Source organism: Argentina anserina, chromosome 7, assembly GCF_933775445.1.
Source record: "Argentina anserina chromosome 7, drPotAnse1.1, whole genome shotgun sequence".
Classification (NCBI taxonomy): Eukaryota; Viridiplantae; Streptophyta; class Magnoliopsida; order Rosales; family Rosaceae; genus Argentina; species Argentina anserina.
The window spans coordinates 24,145,898-24,163,198 of NC_065878.1; the positions used below are offsets into that span (position 1 = coordinate 24,145,898).

The 17,301-nt window shown below is 42.3% G+C and overlaps 1 protein-coding gene across 1 annotated transcript; it reads right to left on the reverse strand.

The window, feature by feature from the left end:
• Nucleotides 1-607: 607 nt before the first annotated feature.
• On the reverse strand, nt 608-4,541 carry LOC126802528 (WEB family protein At3g02930, chloroplastic-like). The gene is made up of 3 exons (XM_050530167.1): nt 4,230-4,541; nt 3,584-3,848; nt 608-3,268 (listed from the first exon to the last, which is right to left on the reverse strand). Exons 1-3 carry the CDS (start codon nt 4,244-4,246, stop codon nt 944-946), a joined length of 2,607 nt encoding a protein of 868 aa, XP_050386124.1. The 5' UTR covers nt 4,247-4,541; the 3' UTR covers nt 608-943.
• Between the last annotated feature and the right edge of the window lie 12,760 nt (nt 4,542-17,301).

Consider the following 17,301-nt stretch of genomic DNA (forward strand, 5'->3'; position numbering starts at 1 on the left):
ATACATTAAATATAAAATTACATGAGTGATTTAGAACCACATAAATGATCAATGAGGTACAAAAATTGCATTATCTTCATCATGTATTTGAGTAAAATCATGAGTATATTGTGAAGAATAGTCATTAAATAATACATCTCATTTCTAATTTTGCATATATTAACTTATATGTCAACCATAGGGGTTGTGGATGATTAACTATTGAGTTATGATACTTGTAGTTCTCGTTTGGATTAAACATTTCTCAACTTTGACTATAACCATAGTTTTGTGACGATTGTGCATCAGATTGTATCCATATATTTTTACTTGATTGCATCTCATTAGAGAACAAATATAGTGGATATGACATGTTGAGTTTCCTCCATAAGGGTTAGGTCCATCATTGCTTCCTTCTAGACCAAAGTGGTTCGATTCCCCTCAACAACTAGATCGGTTTTATTTCAATTTTAAATGAATGTTTAGACGTAAAATGCAATATATAATAAAGAGTCATATATAACAATAATTGGTGAAATAGAGTTGATTATAACTTTATACTTGCAAAATGATAGATCAGATGTTATTTTATTTGAAATTATTATAAAATCGAACACTAAACTCGGAAGCTGTATTGCTTTTGGCACAAACAAACAACATATTTTACCCATTAGATCAAATCCCATTAAACGTACAAGTTCATATGACCACTCCTTTTCATATAATCCAGCTTAGCAGGCCGAGAAACAAAGTCAAGGGAAAAAATATAAATCTTCATCACATCCAAGAAACTACCCAAATGGGAAATCACTTAACAAAGTCCTACAGATGATGCAAACCTCTTCATTTTTAACCTATACTGGAAATCAGAACCGAAAAATACGAAAGGACACAAATAGGTGCAAAACAATATCCAGTATACTTGCCTGCTAATTGGCCACAAATCAGAGAAAGCCGGGTATCTCTACTTGTTGTTGCTAGTGCCCTTCTTCTTGAGAAGGCTTCCAAACTTGCGGAGTAAAGGCTTCTTCTTCTTCTGTTGCTGCTGCTTTGATGGAGAAGTTGCATTGTCATCAACACTTTCAGTTGAAGTCAATCCATTAATCTGATCCAATTTCTCACCACCATCCACCTTTGAGTCCACTTCCTCTTCGAAGGGCTCCTGCTCCTGGTCTCTCTCTGGTGAGAATTCCTTCTTTTCAATCTTGCAGCTCTCCCACATTTTATATTCAACTTCTACTGAATCATCTTCTTTGTGTTTGCTTTCATCACCTTTTGGTTTTCCGTTCAGAGTATCAAATTGAGCAGAATCCACATGTTCAACCTTGCCATTCGAGACATTACTGTCTTGCCATAATGTTTCGCTCTTTGGTTCCATACCTGGAGGTAGTGGAAGCTGCACTTTGAGTTTTTCTTCTCTTCCATGACCATTCTCTTCAGAGAACTCGACTACCTTAGGAAGCAAATCATAGTCCTTTTCACTGTCTGAAAGCTCACCATTTTCCTCGGTTTGCTTTTTGGCCACAGCCTCTTCTAGTAGCTTTGACAATTCCTCCACCTTCTTGTGAGAAGCAGCCACCCTGTTCTGGAGCTCCTCATTCTCATGTATGACACTCTGGAATTCATTTTCTTTGTCCAAAATGCTTTCCTTTAGTTTCATGTTCTCAGCCTTTGCTTCTGCAAGTGTTTCCTGCAAACAGATAACTTCAGATTCAACTTCCTTCAAGCTATCTTTCAACTGCGCTTCTTCTTCCTTCATAGCACAAGCTTCTTCCTCGGTGCTTTTGAGCAAATTTAGAAGCCTATTTATCTCTTTTTCCATAGAAGAGTTTTCATTTTCTGAATGCTTTGCAGAATTCACCAGGTGAAGTTCCTTTTGCTCCCAGTCAGCCTTTGCATCCTGTAACTCTGTCTTGCATTGTTCAACATTACTTGTAAGGAGATGAATTTCATGTTTTGCATCATCCATTATGGCTTCATATTTCTCATTGGTTGCTTTCAGGACCATTTTCAGGTCTTCTATCTGTGACTCATAACTATCATGCTCCGCTTGATGATTTAGCAGCTTTTCTTTTGCTTCTCTAGCTTCTGTGGAGACTTCGTGGAGGGCCGAAGCCAAGCTTTCCATTGCTTTTTTGCTCTTCTCCTCTTCGTCCCTGGAATGTTCCAACTCATTTATGAGTTTATTTTTCTCTTCTAATAGGTTTTGAACACTTGATGCTGCAAGCTTCTCATTACTTAAAGCCTGCATTTTCTCCTCTTTCACAGTTTCGAGCTCAGACTTAAGTGACTCGATCATTTTTGTCATGGCATGATTCTCTTCCTTGGTTGTACCAAGACAACGTTCTGATTCCTCAAGATCTCCTCTATGTCTTACAATTGTCATTTCCAGCAAACTGACTTTCTCTTTAAGAGCAGCAATTTCAGTTTCGGCATCATGCAATAAGTCATGGTTTCCCTCTAGTTGTTTCATGACTGAATCTAAGGATTCTGATGCAGATTTCTCTGCCTTATTGGCGTCCTCAACCTGCATCTCTAGCTCCTCAATCCTAGTTTTCCACTCCTCAATGATACTGCGAGCATAAGATTCAGCCATCCTGGCTGACTCAAGCTCAACGTTAAGCTGTTCAATAGAAGTCTCTTTCTCCATCAATCTCTCCTCGTAATCTTTTGCTTTCTCAAGTTGTTGCTTGAGAGAATCTACCTCTGATTCTAGCTGAAGGACTAGCTTCAACCGGTCGCTATTTTCACTGGTCTCTGTTTCTTTCTTTGCCTCTAGTAAGCCCTTCAACCGGGTCAACTCAGCTGAGAGAATCTCCACCTTCTCGGCATGAATCTCAGCAATTTTAGTTGCATCATCAGCATGGCTCAGTGCCTGGTTTTTTGCATCACAAGTCATGGACATTTCCTGCTTCAGCCTTTGAAGTTCTTGAGAAGTAGAGAGCAGAGCTGCCACATCCAGCGCGTGTTGATTCCTAACAGCTTCGAGCTCTTTCTCCCATTCACCTTCCTTCTTCTGGGCTGCTTCAATTCCGGCCTGCTCCAACTCAACAGCACGGAACTTCTCAATTTCTGAATCCTCCTGGGCTCTCTTCTGAGCCACCAAAGCCTCTCTGAGCTTCTCATTTGCCTCCTCGGACACTCTCTGGGCTTCTTTCAAATCATCAATTGCTTTTGACTTCTCCTTTTCAATCAAATCGATCTGCTCCTTTGCTTTCTTTAGGTCTTCCTGAACAAGAGTCAACTGAGCCTGTAATTCTGATCCTTTTGTGCCCCGAGTGGGTTGTTTCTGGAATCATAACAAATTGAGAATGAATATCAACATACACATTATATTGTTTATTTCGAAAGGACGGAGAAGAATCTCTTCCGTTTCTTCGACATTCAAAGAGGAACGGAAATTTGCAAATTCAATAAGCCTTTTTTTCTTTCAATAGAATCAAAGAGAAAACTGATAATCGCCATTGCCACAGCAATTCCAGTAATGACAACTAAATGAGTTTTAAATATTTAATTATTTCAAAGAAGGCTGCAATTAACCGCATACTTCAGTTGTAGGTTAAATGCGAGTAAATGTAGTAAAAAGAAAAGAAAGAAAACATACTTCAGTTGGCGGCGGGGTAGCGATCTTGGGTGATCGACGCTCAATTGTGGGCCTGATGGAGTTGACAGAGCGCGGGGAGCGATCAATTGAAAGGCGAGAAGAGTTTTGCAGAGGAGAAGGAGATGATGCTGACTCCGATTCTGATTTAGCAGCCGCTCCCAGTCCTCTGCTCAGTTTACTCACTCGCGGCGTTGCTGCCGCTGCTGCTTTCTTTGGAGTTTCAGATGCCGCCTTTTTTGGAGTTTCGGATACACTACTACTAGATCTGTTTGTTTCGAGTTCAAACAACAGCAACCCGTTACATCAACCAAAATGAAGCACATCAACATATGATATTCGAATTGTGGTAAAAATTTATGGATCTAAACCAAAAAACTGAAACTTCGTATTATACTGAAAATTGTAGATGACAGATCGAACAAAAGCACGCGAAAATTCCACACGCGTACGTGGTGATCAAGAATCAATTCAAAGCCATGAAAGACCACATTCAGAAGAAATTTAGAGAAACTGTTTGATTTTTAGTTGAACCCATGAAGAAGCAGAAAAGGCAGATCCCTCCCTCGCAAAGAAAGACAAAGAAGAAGAAGACCATAAATCAAAATCAGATCTTGACCTGAGTGAGGGAGAAAGAGAGAGTGCTTACTTGGACTTGGAAGACATGGCAGCGGAGGCGGTGGCAGTGGTAGTGGAGCACTATGAGAGTATTATGGAGTGTTTACAAGAGGGGGAGATGAAGGAGATGGTGATGGGGTCCTAAAACGCTGGCATTCCAAGTGAGAAAAAATGAGAGAGAGAGAGGTGTTTACAAGATGAGAGATAACATTGTTATTGTAATTTCTGTACTCGTAGAAAAGGGAAGACAGACCCAAGTTCAATTTGGGAGAGTAACCAAAGACAGAGAATTTAACAGCAATTATGATCTGGGTTGGTTTTCCTGTCTCTCCTGTCAACTTCCACTTTTGTTCTACAACATAACTCCCACTAGCTCTAGTATTTGCACTTTCAGTTTCAGGCACAGAGGCCCTTTGGAAAGACCAACATGCCCCTGTGGTTGTTTCTTTAACCTGTCAACAGAGGGGGACTTGAGGCGGTGTGAGTACAAGAGGGTAACTTTTCCACTGCCAATATTATGCGCTTCTTTTCAGGCAAACAGACGTCAACTTTATTTGTTCTAATCCATTTTCTTACCACGCCATTGCATTTTCTTTTTTGGTTACATGTATTGATACCAGCTAGGCCTTGAGTAATGTGCCTTTACCATTGATTTAAAGTTTAATGTGTAACCACATAACAAATATATATTTTTAAATGGTGACATGAATATAGTTACTAAGTATTTATTTACACAATCTATGAATGTATTCTTATTATATCTACACGATGTATGTGATCTAAAAAGCGTTAGGCGGTATGCAGGCGGACAACCACCTCCTACCGCCTAGATGGTTAGGCGGCCTCCTAGGTGGTTTCGAATTATTAAATATTTATTTATTTTTATACATATGTTTAAACTATTTTAATGATTAAAAAGATATAATGATGTTTAATATTAATTTTAAAAATACTTAAAATAGTTTAAATTCACATAACTTAAGTAGAAAATCTATAAAAAAATATTTGAAGACAAGATAAATAATGAAACAAATGCAATAATACTAAATCTCAATTTCTTTCTCTCTAAATTATTTCTTAACTCATTCAGTATCGGACTCAAATTTAATATTCATAAAGAGTGAGAGCTGCAACCTCTTTTAGGTTTTTTTTTTAATGTCAAATAATGGTTGAGCGCCTAGGACTGAATATGACCGCTTAGGACTGAATAAGGCCGTCTAAAACCACCTAGAACCGCCTAATTCACAAAACGTCACAAGTGGCCGCTAAGGCAAAAAGCGCGGCGGTGGGTGACCTCCTAGCGCCTATACCACTTTTTAGAATACTACTCATAATTCAATAAGTGTTCCGGGAGAATTACTATTCTACCCTTGTGTGTGTCTTAGCCTAATAGGTTTCCTGTTAGGAGATAGATTAGCATCTCCGTAGTAGATTAGGACTCCGAATCCTACGGGATTGTGGTGTTGTAAATGCCTATATATAGGCCCCCATATCATTCAATAATATACAAGTATTTCATCCTCAAACACGTTATCAGCACGAAGCCCTAAAACCCTGAATCTTTTAGAGCCTTCCGAAATTTTTTTTTTCCTCTTCCCTTCCTCCGCCGCCGCAAGCCTCCTGCCGCCGCCGCAAGCCCCTGCTGCCCTCGCAGCCCCTGCCCTCGCAAGCCCCGCAGCCCTGCAGCCCCGTTGAGCCCTGCTCGCCACCTCTGTTCGCCGAGCCCTGCTCGCCACCCCTGTTCGCCGCTCGCTGCTCGCTGCTCACCGCTCGCCGCACCTGCTGCTCGCCGCTCGCCGCTCGCCGCACCTGTTGCTCGCCGCCCCTGCTACTCGCCGTCGAGCTTCCTCCGCATTCGCTCCGCAAAGAAATCTTTTTGCCCTGCAAGTTCCCGCATCAAAGAATTCAAAATTGCTCCTCCCGCATATTCACGCAAGAGACGTGAAATTCACAAGCAAGGACTTCGCTCAAGAGAAGCTACTCCCGTATACTACAAACCTCCCAAGGTAAATTTTTATAAACGTTCCCGCTTTTGAACGTATAGATATATTATATCGGGCGCTATTAGCCTTCTTCTTTTCTTAATTCCGGCCTTTCTTATAACGCCGATGAGACTATAGAGGGATGGGTTTCCCCTCTTGGTCGATGTTTTCTGTGTGACGGTCCTGGGGGAGTCACGATTGTTTTGAAAGGGAAGTTAATCGATTTTCGTGTGGTCGCCTGAGTGCACCGCTGTTTTGGGTGCGATCATGAGTATCGCCGCTTGCATCGATTTTTCTTGTGACCATATACGTCACCCCTTCTAATTCCTATTATACTTGAATCTAATCGATTCTGTATTCGTGTTTGTAGATGTCATCGCCATCTCGACCGGAATTTGGCCTTCTTGATCTAGAAGGAAAGGAATACCACCGTTGGGTTTCCGACATGGAACTCGCGTTCGAGAGCCGAGGGATTGAAGACATGTTTGCCGACCCTCCTGTTGATTTCCCACCTATGGCTAAGACTCAGACTCTCATCTTTATGAGACGTCACATCCATGCAACTCTCAAGAGGCAATACTTGAACGTAAAAGATCCTAAAGTATTATGGGACAAACTACGCTTGCGGTACAACAACGTTCATGATAAGCTTCTTCTTGAATTGACCGTTAGATGGGACAACATCCGTCTATTGGACTATAAGAGAGTGGATGATTTCAATCAGGATATGCTATGCTTGCAATCCGATCTTGGCACCGTTGGTGTCATCAAGACCGACCTAGATCTTCTCAATAAGACATTGGACACGTTTCCAATCAACTATGAGGTTCAAGCTCATACGTACCGTACTCATGTAGAGGAAGGGAAGATCCGATCTTTTGCCGACTTAATGGCACTCTTAGCTAAGAAGGAGAGACATTCTGAGATTCTCCTCAACAACAACAATAGACCTGTTGGCACTAAAAGAATTTCTACGCCACAGGCTAACTATGGAAAAGCTCCTAAGCAAAAGAATCAATCAAGGAACGCTCCATATCAGCACCAAAATAACAACTCTCGTGGTGGGAGGCAACAAGGCCGATCTCGGCCTCGGTCCAATACATGGACCCGTGATGGTGGCGGCGCCGCACCCTCAGGGGGAGGCCGTACCCGTCCCACACTCCAAGGAGGCCGTGCGCCTCCTAATGCCTCCACTTCCGGTAATGGCAAGTCTCCATGCTTCAAATGTGGCTCCTTCAAGCACTTTAATCGCGATTGTCGCGCTAGCAAAGAGATGATCAAGGCTTACTCCGCCTACAAGAAGTTTCTACAACCCGAATCGAATCATGTGGATGAGGACCATGAGATCGAGACTCACCATATCTCCATGAAACCCGAGTCCCTTGCTTCTAAAGCTCGGCCTCCGGTTGCTACCATGGATACTCCCGACTTTGATTAGTCGTTTTAGCTTCTTTAGCTTTATGATTCAAGTATCGTTATGGCCGACCGCCATTGTTATTTTCATTGACTTTGTAATAGTCTTTTGCTTTTGGAATTAGAAGTTCATGTGTGATGTATTAAAGATTGGCATTCAATAAAATTTCTCAATTCTTGCTTACAAGACGATCTCTTTGAGAATTTTATTTACCCGACACTTAGCATGATGATCAACGTGTGCAACTCACGTGGTTTTTAAATTGGACGCTTTTGGGTTACATGGGACCCCAATAGCACTACATTGTGAATTTGGAACTTAAAATTTGGAAAACGAATCTCGGAACGTCGAAAACGACGTCGTTTTGCCTTGGCCGGCCCCGGTTACTATTCCGGCGTTTCCGGCACGTTTTTCCGGCGTATTCGCCGTCTGCCGGCCATTTCCCGGCGTTTCCGGCACCGCCACTCGGTTCCTGCCGGCGTCCCCTGTCGGACCTGAAGTCCCGGCCCCCATACCGGCCAGTTTCGACAGCCGCCGGCCAGTTTTTCCGGCAATAGGTGCCGCCGGTTTTCCACCGAGTTTTTCGACGATTTTTTCGTCGTTTTCTCGTTATTGTTCCGGCATATTGCAACAGCCCCTGCTGCCACGTTTTCCTCGTCCAAAATTCACCTGGTTTAGAGTCTTTTGACATGGTTTTCCGGTTTGTTTTTTCCGGTTTTCACCAAGTCCGTTCTATGCACTCACCGGTACTCTTTGTGTGTGTTTCCACACCATTTTTGGATGGTTTATACCACTCTAGTTTACTGTTTGGTATTTCACTGCTTCAATACCATGATTTCCAACTCTTTAGTTGAAGAATGTAGTACTATTGTCATGTGATACATTCAATGGGATCGACATTCGTTCCGATTCCCATTCTTACAATATCCTACGGCGTATTGTATAGAATTGTTCCCGTGTCGCTGACTCTCTTAATTGTCATTTTGTAGATGTCCCGCGGTGAAATCGAATGTCTAGCTGATTGCGGAACCACCCACACTGTCCTACGGCACAGGCAGTTGTTCACAGATCTAGTGTTTTCGACTTCTTCGATGACTACAATGATTGGCTCGAAATCCATCATTCAAGGAAGAGGCACTGCTTCTTTCATGTTGCCTAATGGTACGACTCTTAACGTCGTAGACGCTCTTTATGCGCCGAAGTCTCCCCGCATCTTGCTAAGTTTTAAGGACATACGTGCCAATGGTTTTCACCTCGATACTTATGTTGAGAATGGAGAGGAATATCTTTGCGTTACCTCTGAGAAAGCAGGCCATCGCCGCATCTTAGAGAAGATGAAGAGTCTTGGGAATGGTTTGTATCTTACTTCCATTCGGATCTTTGAATCATATGCGGTTGAACGCAACTTTTGTGATTCGGACTCTTATATGCTTTGGCATGCCCGTCTCGGGCACCCTGGACGTGATATGATGATTAGAATTCTTAAGAATTCACATGGTCATCCATTTTTCAAGTCCCGGAAGCGATTGGAGGATCACCTCACCCGTGCTCCGCACGGTGAGGCCGTGCCTACCCATGCACCGCATGGTGCGGCCGAGCATGCCCCACTCGGCAGCTCCTCGGCTTTCATGCCGTCGGTGGTGGCATCCCCTCCTTCACAGGAGTTTGTGATGCCTCCCGTGCTTTCCCATGCCTCCATGGCAATTTCTGATTCCCATCGCTCGTTTTGCAAAGCTTGTTCTCTTGCTAAATTTCAAGGAAGTCCTTGTTTTGCTAAGGCTTCAACCGAGAACATTCCATTCTTACAACGTATCCAAGGTGACATTTGTGGACCTATTCAACCAGAATGCGGACCTTTTCGATATTTTATGGTATTGGTTGATGCATCGACGCGTTGGTCACACGTCGCATTGCTATCCACAAGGAATGCTGCATTTGCTAAGTTATTAGCTGAGATCATCAAACTTCGGGCTCACCACCCCGATTATACTATCAAATCCATTCGTTTGGATAATGCTGGAGAATTCACCTCCAAAACTTTTGATGATTACTGCATGTCTATTGGGATCGAAGTTGAACATCCCGTTCCTCATGTTCATTCACAGAACGGTCTAGCAGAGGCTACCATCAAGCGTATTCAGCTTGTTGCTCGGGCAATGGTTATGGGTACTAACCTGCCGGTCTCTGCGTGGGGATATGCAGTGTTGCATGCAGCGACACTTATTCGTTTCCGACCCGCGGCTAACCAAGCGTTTAGTGCGTACCAGATGGTAACTGGTTACGAACCCAATATTTCACACTTACGCATCTTTGGTTGCGCCGTTTATGTGCCTATTACGCCTCCGCTGCGTACTAAGATGGGTCCTCAGAGACGATTAGGTATCTATGTTGGCTATAATTTCCCAACGATTGTCCGCTACTTAGAACCAACCACCGGAGATCTCTTTACTGCAAGATTTGCAGATTGTCACTTTGATGAGACATGCTTCCCGTCGTTAGGGGGAGATGAGAATGTTATCATTCGAAATGAACGTCAGGAATTGACGTGGTGTGTCCCCACTATGTCTCATTATGATCCCCGCACTGCTCAAAGTGAGTTAGAAGTGCAACACATTATCGACCTCCAGAAAGTCGCGGATTCGATGCCCGACGGCTTTGTAGATATTGCTAAAGTGACGAGATCAAACATACCCGCTGCGAACGTACCGGCACGGTTGGATGTCCCGAAATACGGGCGTGGAAGACAAGCTCCTGGACCTAGCAACGTTGGCACCGCCCCTGACAGTGGGACGGAGGCCGTCGGCGGCACCACCGTACGCCGTGGTGTTGCCGGCGCCCCTTGTGGCGACAATGCTGAGATGGCCCGGCATGGAGCAGCTTCGGCCTCGGCTCCTCAAAGAAAAAGGGGGAGACCGATAAACTCTAGGGATTAAAAACCTAGAAAGAAGCGAATGACTAAGGCACAGCGCGTCATCAACGATGAATCACCATCGTATGAAGTTGTCTCTGATTACAGCTATGTCCATGAATCAACTCAAGTGTTACCGTGGGACGCTATGGAACCTTGTTTGATGCCAGAGAACAACGAAATCTCAGTGAACTACACAAGTGAGCAGTCGGTCCGAAACCGAGCCACTACATGCATTGATGACGTTTTCGCTTATTCCGTCGCACTTGAGATCATATCTGAAGACGACGTTGAACCTCGCTCTGTAGCTGAATGCGAACGCAGAGCAGATTGGCCGAAGTGGAAGGAAGCAATCCAGGTAGAACTTGACTCATTAGCGAAGCGAGAAGTCTTCGGAAAGGTTGAATTGACTCCAAGAGATGTCAAACCTGTTGGACATAAATGGGTCTTCGTTCGCAAGCGAAATGAGATGAACGAGATCGTGCGCTATAAGGCAAGACTCGTGGCGCAAGGATTCTCACAACGACCTGGTATTGACTATGAAGAGACTTATTCTCCTGTTATGGACATCATTACCTTCCGCTACCTTATTAGTCTGGTAGTGTCCGAAAGACTAAACATGCAGCTTATGGATGTGGTCACAACTTATCTTTATGGGGATCTTGACGCAGAGATATACATGAAAGCTCCTGAGGGACTACCTTTACCTCCATCAAGTGCCTCCAGACCACGGAGTGCTCATGCAGTCAGATTACGTCGTTCATTGTACGGGTTAAAGCAATCCGGAAGAATGTGGTACAATCGATTGCATCAATACTTGGTGAGAAGGGGTTACAAGAATGATGAACTATGCCCATGCGTGTTCATACGAAAGACAAATTCCGGATTCGTCATCGTTGCGGTCTACGTTGATGACATGAACATAATCGGTACTCTTGATGAGATTGAAGAGACCGTGTCTTATCTGAAGTCGGAATTTGAGATGAAAGACCTAGGGAGGACGAAATTCTGTCTCGGCCTTGAGCTTGTGCATAGGGCCGACGGCATCTTAGTGCATCAGTCAAATTACACGCAGAAGATGCTTCGACGTTTCAATATGGATCTATGCAGTCCATTGTCTACTCCCATGGTCGTCCGAAGTCTAGATATCAAGAAGGATCCCTTCCGTCCTAAAGAGGATGATGAAGACGTTCTTGGTCTTGAAGTTCCATACCTTAGTGCGATTGGGGCACTATTGTATCTTGCTCAATGCACTAGACCGGACATATCTTTCGCAGTGAACTTATTGGCTAGATTTAGCTCCGCACCTACGCTACGTCATTGGAATGGAATCAAGCATTTGTTTCGATACTTGAAAGGTTCCCTTGACATGGGATTGTTCTATCCCTATTGCAGAGAGAACACCGCCACGGTATCTCCCCACACCACCGCCGTCGCCGACCCCGGCCTTGCCGCCGTACGCCGCAGCGACGCCGCCGGCCGCCGGCCGCCATGGCGTGGAGACCGTGCGCGGTGCCGAGAGCAGCAACCGGTCCCGTGCAGCTCTTTCCCCCGATGCAAAGACTCCAAACAACTTGTTAGTTGGTTATGCCGACGCAGGGTACCTCTCTGACCCTCACAAGGCTCGTTCTCAAACCAGTTATGTGTTTACCATTGGGAATACGACGATATCTTGGAGATCCACAAAGCAAACTCTTGTTGCTACTTCTTCGAATCACGCAGAGATCATCGCTCTCCATGAAGCAGTGAAAGAATGTGTTTGGCTACGATCACTTGTTCGCCATATTCGTGATTCTTGTGGATTAGTCTCTACAACTGATCAACCTACGTGCATTTATGAAGATAATGCTGCTTGCATAGAGCAGACAAAGTTAGGTTTCATCAAGGGAGACAACACCAAGCATATTTCGCCTAAGTTCTTCTACAACGTCCAACAACAGAAGTTCTTGAATGTTCAGATTAATCAAGTGAGTTCAGAATCCAATGTTGCGGATTTGTTCACTAAGTCTTTGCCTAAATCTACTTTTGTGAAACATGTGAAGAGCATTGGCATGCGTCGTTTATCGGAACACTAGAGTTTGGTAGACTTCAGGGGGAGTCTACATCACATGTTAAGATCCTTAAGTAGTTGGTACGTTGTGCTCTTTTTCCCTTCGATCAAGCTTTTGTTTTACCCAAGAGGTTTTTGTTTTGCTTGACAAGGTTTTTACCGAGGCAACGTTGTGCGCCATGCAACCTAGGCATGCGACACAAGGGGGAGTGTTCCGGGATAATTACTATTCTACCCTTGTGTGTATCTTAGCCTAATAGGTTTCCTGTTAGGAGATAGATTAGCATCTCCGTAGTAGATTAGGACTCCGAATCCTACGGGATTGTGGTGTTGTAAATGCCTATATATAGGCCCCCATATCATTCAATAATATACAAGTATTTCATCCTCAAACAATAAGCTTATTTTCAATAATCATAATACATATGCATCTTTAATCACAATTTTTATACACGTGAATGCTAATAGTGGTATTATGGGACATGATAGTCGCAAACAAAATTTAGTCACATATGCATTAAGCACATGCTATAGCTAGTTAGAGAAATGAAACCATCTATATTTTTCAAAGGGTGCGCTTATTTCCACCACACCATTTTCTTTTTTCACCCTATATTTTTTTACATCCTATTTGGATTTTTTATATTTCAAATAATCTTTCTTCACCCAATTATAATGCCGAAAATACCATTTTTCTATTCCTTAAACTTTTAACTGATGCACTACCAATTCCCCAAGAACTATGATATATTCCTCTCACACGTTAAAGGTTTTATCTTCTCAACATGAGGCTCATGGTCAACCTTAATCACCTTCATTCTATAACCATTTTCAAGGACTTTGAGCTTCTTTTTATAATGGGAATTGAAAACTTAGTTGTTGCAAGTTTAATTGCCCATGAATATAAAACAACATACCAACATCTCTAGGGGTGTAAATTAGCCGAGCCAAATACTAGGTTGTTTATATTTGGGTCGTTTTCATTTAATCGAGTTCGAGTCGGGCTAAAATTTGATTTTTGTGCTTCATATTCAAGCTCGGCTCGGCTTGAAAAAATTCGAGTTGGGGTCGGATCGGCTCATTTTATCAGACGAGCTCGAACTCAAATCGAGCGGATTGATTCATATGAAATTAAAATTTTAAAATTAAGAAATTAAAAAAAAATCAAAATATGAAGTCATAGCAACAGTACACAAATTCTCTTTTATTTATAATAAACTAAAAATAACAAATTAAACTCATTATTGAACTTAAAGTCTTTAACTAATTATTCTAAAAAGAAGTCTTTTAGCTATTTCAAACTAATATTATTTCTCATATAAAAAGTATACTTTATATATACTATAAAAGTTAATAAGTCAAGTTTAATTAGTAAATGAGCCGAGTTTTTCTAGAGCCCGAGCTTGTTTGTGAACTAAACAAGTCGAACGAGCCGAATACTTGTTGTTCAAGCTCAGCTCATTTTCAAGGTCAGACTTAATATTGAGCTCAAGCTCGTCTCATTTAACTTTACGAGCTCGAACTGAACGGGCTAAAAACAAGACAAACACGAGTCGAACTCGAGTGGCTCGAGCTTACTTACAACCCTAAATATATCCCCATGCCGCCAAGTATGTATCAAGATTTCACTAAAACTTATTCTAAGAACAATTAACAATGATAGATAAATATTCTCCATTCAAGCACCTCATCTTTAGGCTCTGAGAAGTTCATATCGAACTCCATTAGGGTTTGCAAAATATGAGAATGGTGGTAAGATTTGTTTTTTATCTGAGAAGAATGAGAATTTGAGAACGGTAGAAACAATGAAGAAGTGAAGAGAAATCTAATCTAATTTTCTTTTAGGTTTAAGTAAAAAATATTGTAAATAAACGTAATTATTACCAACTTATTGTCCTTTAGTGTAATTCATACCAGGATATTATAGTAATTCAATAATTTATTAGTTTGTATGGTGAACAAAGGAGATGGTAGAGTGGAAATAACCACACCATTTCTTAAAAAGAATATACCATTAAAGGAAAATTTTCACACTCTCTCTCAAATAAGGACACTAATTCTTTTTTACACAAATAAGGTTAAATCTCACCAGCTCATATTTTTGTTAAACCTAAAATATCCTCAAAGCACTCTTTCACCCGTCTCTATCTCTCACCCGTACCCAGATTTCTTATGCTTCTCTCTCTCTCTCTCTCTCTCTCTCTCTCTCTCTCTCTCTCTCTCTTTGTAACTGTATCGTTGCGATGATGACGGAGGCTTGAAGCCTTGACCAGCGGAGGCTCAACTGCTCAACGCGATGGAGGATCAAAGCCTCAACAACAAAGGCTCAGTTGCTCGAGGCGACGAAGGCCAGCGGAAATCTCAACGATGGAGGCTTGTATGCTCGATCTAGAATCCACAAGACCTTTGAGTTGCCACATGACCAGTTCGAGCACCAGGGGTTCGTCGAACCCTTGAATTTAGTTTACATCTAGTCCTGGATGGCTTCTCTCACCGCTCCGGCCTCCGTTACTCATCTGAGGTTGTGGGCATTGCCGAGGGTCTCGAGGAGGGTGAAGTAGGAGTGGGGAGAGTGGGAGTGGGCCTAGTTGAAGAAACTGAGGGCATGGGAGGGGATTTTGATGCGGCGGAGGGTTTGGGAGACGGTGGTGGTGGAGAGGGAAGGGGAAAAGGTGGAGAGGGAGGTTTAGAGGCGGGTGGACCATGGGGTGGTGTTGATGAGGTCAGCCATGGCTTGGGCAGTTTTGGCGGTTTGGGATTTATTGAGGTTGGAGGTATTGTGTCTTGGAGGGGAGGAGGAGTTGAGATGTTTGGAAGTGTGTTTGGGTCTGAGGAATTGGTCTCGGAGGAGAGATACAGCTGGATGCCGAGAAATAGATTTGGTAGCCATTCTGCCGGTGGGTTTTGGTTTATGGGCAGTAGATATTTAGGTCTCTGTTAGTATTTTTCTTATTCATTGACAATATCTTTTCAATGTTGTAATAGCATCTTTCCAATGTTGTAATAGTGTCTTTCCAACATAATGTCACTATAGTACCTTTCATTGTCAAAAATCTTATCGTAGTACCTCTTACTACTGGTGGTAGTAGCTTTTAGTGTATGTGACAATATCTTTTATATCATGATCAAAGTTTGCCAAAATCATGCGAAAGTTGACGGAACCTCGTCGGAGCCGGACGGAAGTCGTCAGAGAGCTCGCCGGGACTTCGTTAGAGCCGTTAGAAAGTCGTCGGAGATATAGCCAGGGATGAGAAAATATTTGAGTATTTTTATAACTCTAGTGATAGTATGTTATAAAAAAAATGGTCTCAGAGAATGTGTGAGCGTGCTTAATTAAAAATGAGTCATAAATTGGCCCTATGTGTAATTGACCCTTTCTTAAATTAGATTAAAGAAACCATCTGGTCGGAAGCTGACCAACTAACAACCAACGAATTAACACTCATTTTTCTTGTAGGTAGTAGTGATAGTAGGTGTATCAAATTCGATCGGAAATTTAGGACTCAGATTATCTTAATTAGGTGAGGCTTCACAATCGAGTGAAAGGTAACTAGCCTCTAAAGCTTTAACGCACAAGCACGAATACCATTTCGGATTCACGAAGGTAAGAAATGTAAGAAGAATTGAAGATGAACCATTTCCTGTAAATTGTAATCATCATATACATCAATTAAAAAAAACACTACCCGCATATAGCTCCCCAGACGCTAGTGGTCACAGCTCAGCCGTAACCACCTCCGCACCACACCATTTATCAAAATCAGAATCAGAATCGGAGGACGGGGTCAGCAGATGACGTGTGGATGTGGTGAATTAATGAATTATACACATCTTCTCCCACATGACATGTCTATAAGAAAATTTTACCCGAAATTAAAACTAAATCTTTTCAACTCTTCTCCCCGTCATCGGGTCTGCTGAATCACTCTCTAGCGGATTAATAAGATTGTCCACAACCCATAATCGGCCAGACATCGGTGGACACAAATCCTTCTAGGCGCTAGGAGGTCAATTGCCGCCACAATTTTTGCCTCAGCGGTCATCCTCGATGTTCTGTGAATTAGACGGCCGCCTAGGCGGTCAATAATGAAGTTGACTAAAAAAAACCTAAAAGAGAAATAGACTAGATGCTTCAAGATTGAATAAATTTAGTCTATGTTCAATTTAATGCTAAGATAATCAACAAAAAGAGAAGAATGCAAGAGTTAGGATAGATGTATTACTTGGTGAGAAAGCTAGTAAGGCTCAAGGGTGGATTGTTGATGGTGGTGATGATGAAGAAGATGAGTCAGATATTACTAGTGTGGAGGGAGAGACTTTGGGAGTGGATAATGCGTCTACCCGGCCTAGGACTAGGAGTGTGGAAATAAGAGAACTTCATGATGAAGATTTTATTTCGGATGAGCAAAGAGATATAAACATTGAGTTTGAGTCTGATACCGAAAAAGAATTTAAGATTTAAGTATGCATTTGTTTTATAATTTGTATTTTGTTATAATATTTTTGTATGGATTTTCCATTTAAGTTATTGTGAATTTAGACTATTTTTAAAATTAATATTGAGCATCATTATATATTTTTAATCATTAAAATAATTTAAATACATGTATAAAAATATAAAAATATTTAATAATATCGAAACCGCCTAGGTGCCGCCTAGCCATCTAAGCGCTAGGAAGCGGACAACCGCCTGCATACTGCCTAACACTTTTTCGAACCTTGGTTAGAATAGAAACCATTGGCAACAAA

Bases quoted from the DNA above. Each gene is read 5' to 3' on its own strand.
- LOC126802528 (XM_050530167.1), bottom strand. The intron at 3,269-3,583 runs GTATGTTTTCTT...TTATGATTCCAG, and splicing joins CTACCCCGCCGCCAACTGAA to AAACAACCCACTCGGGGCAC.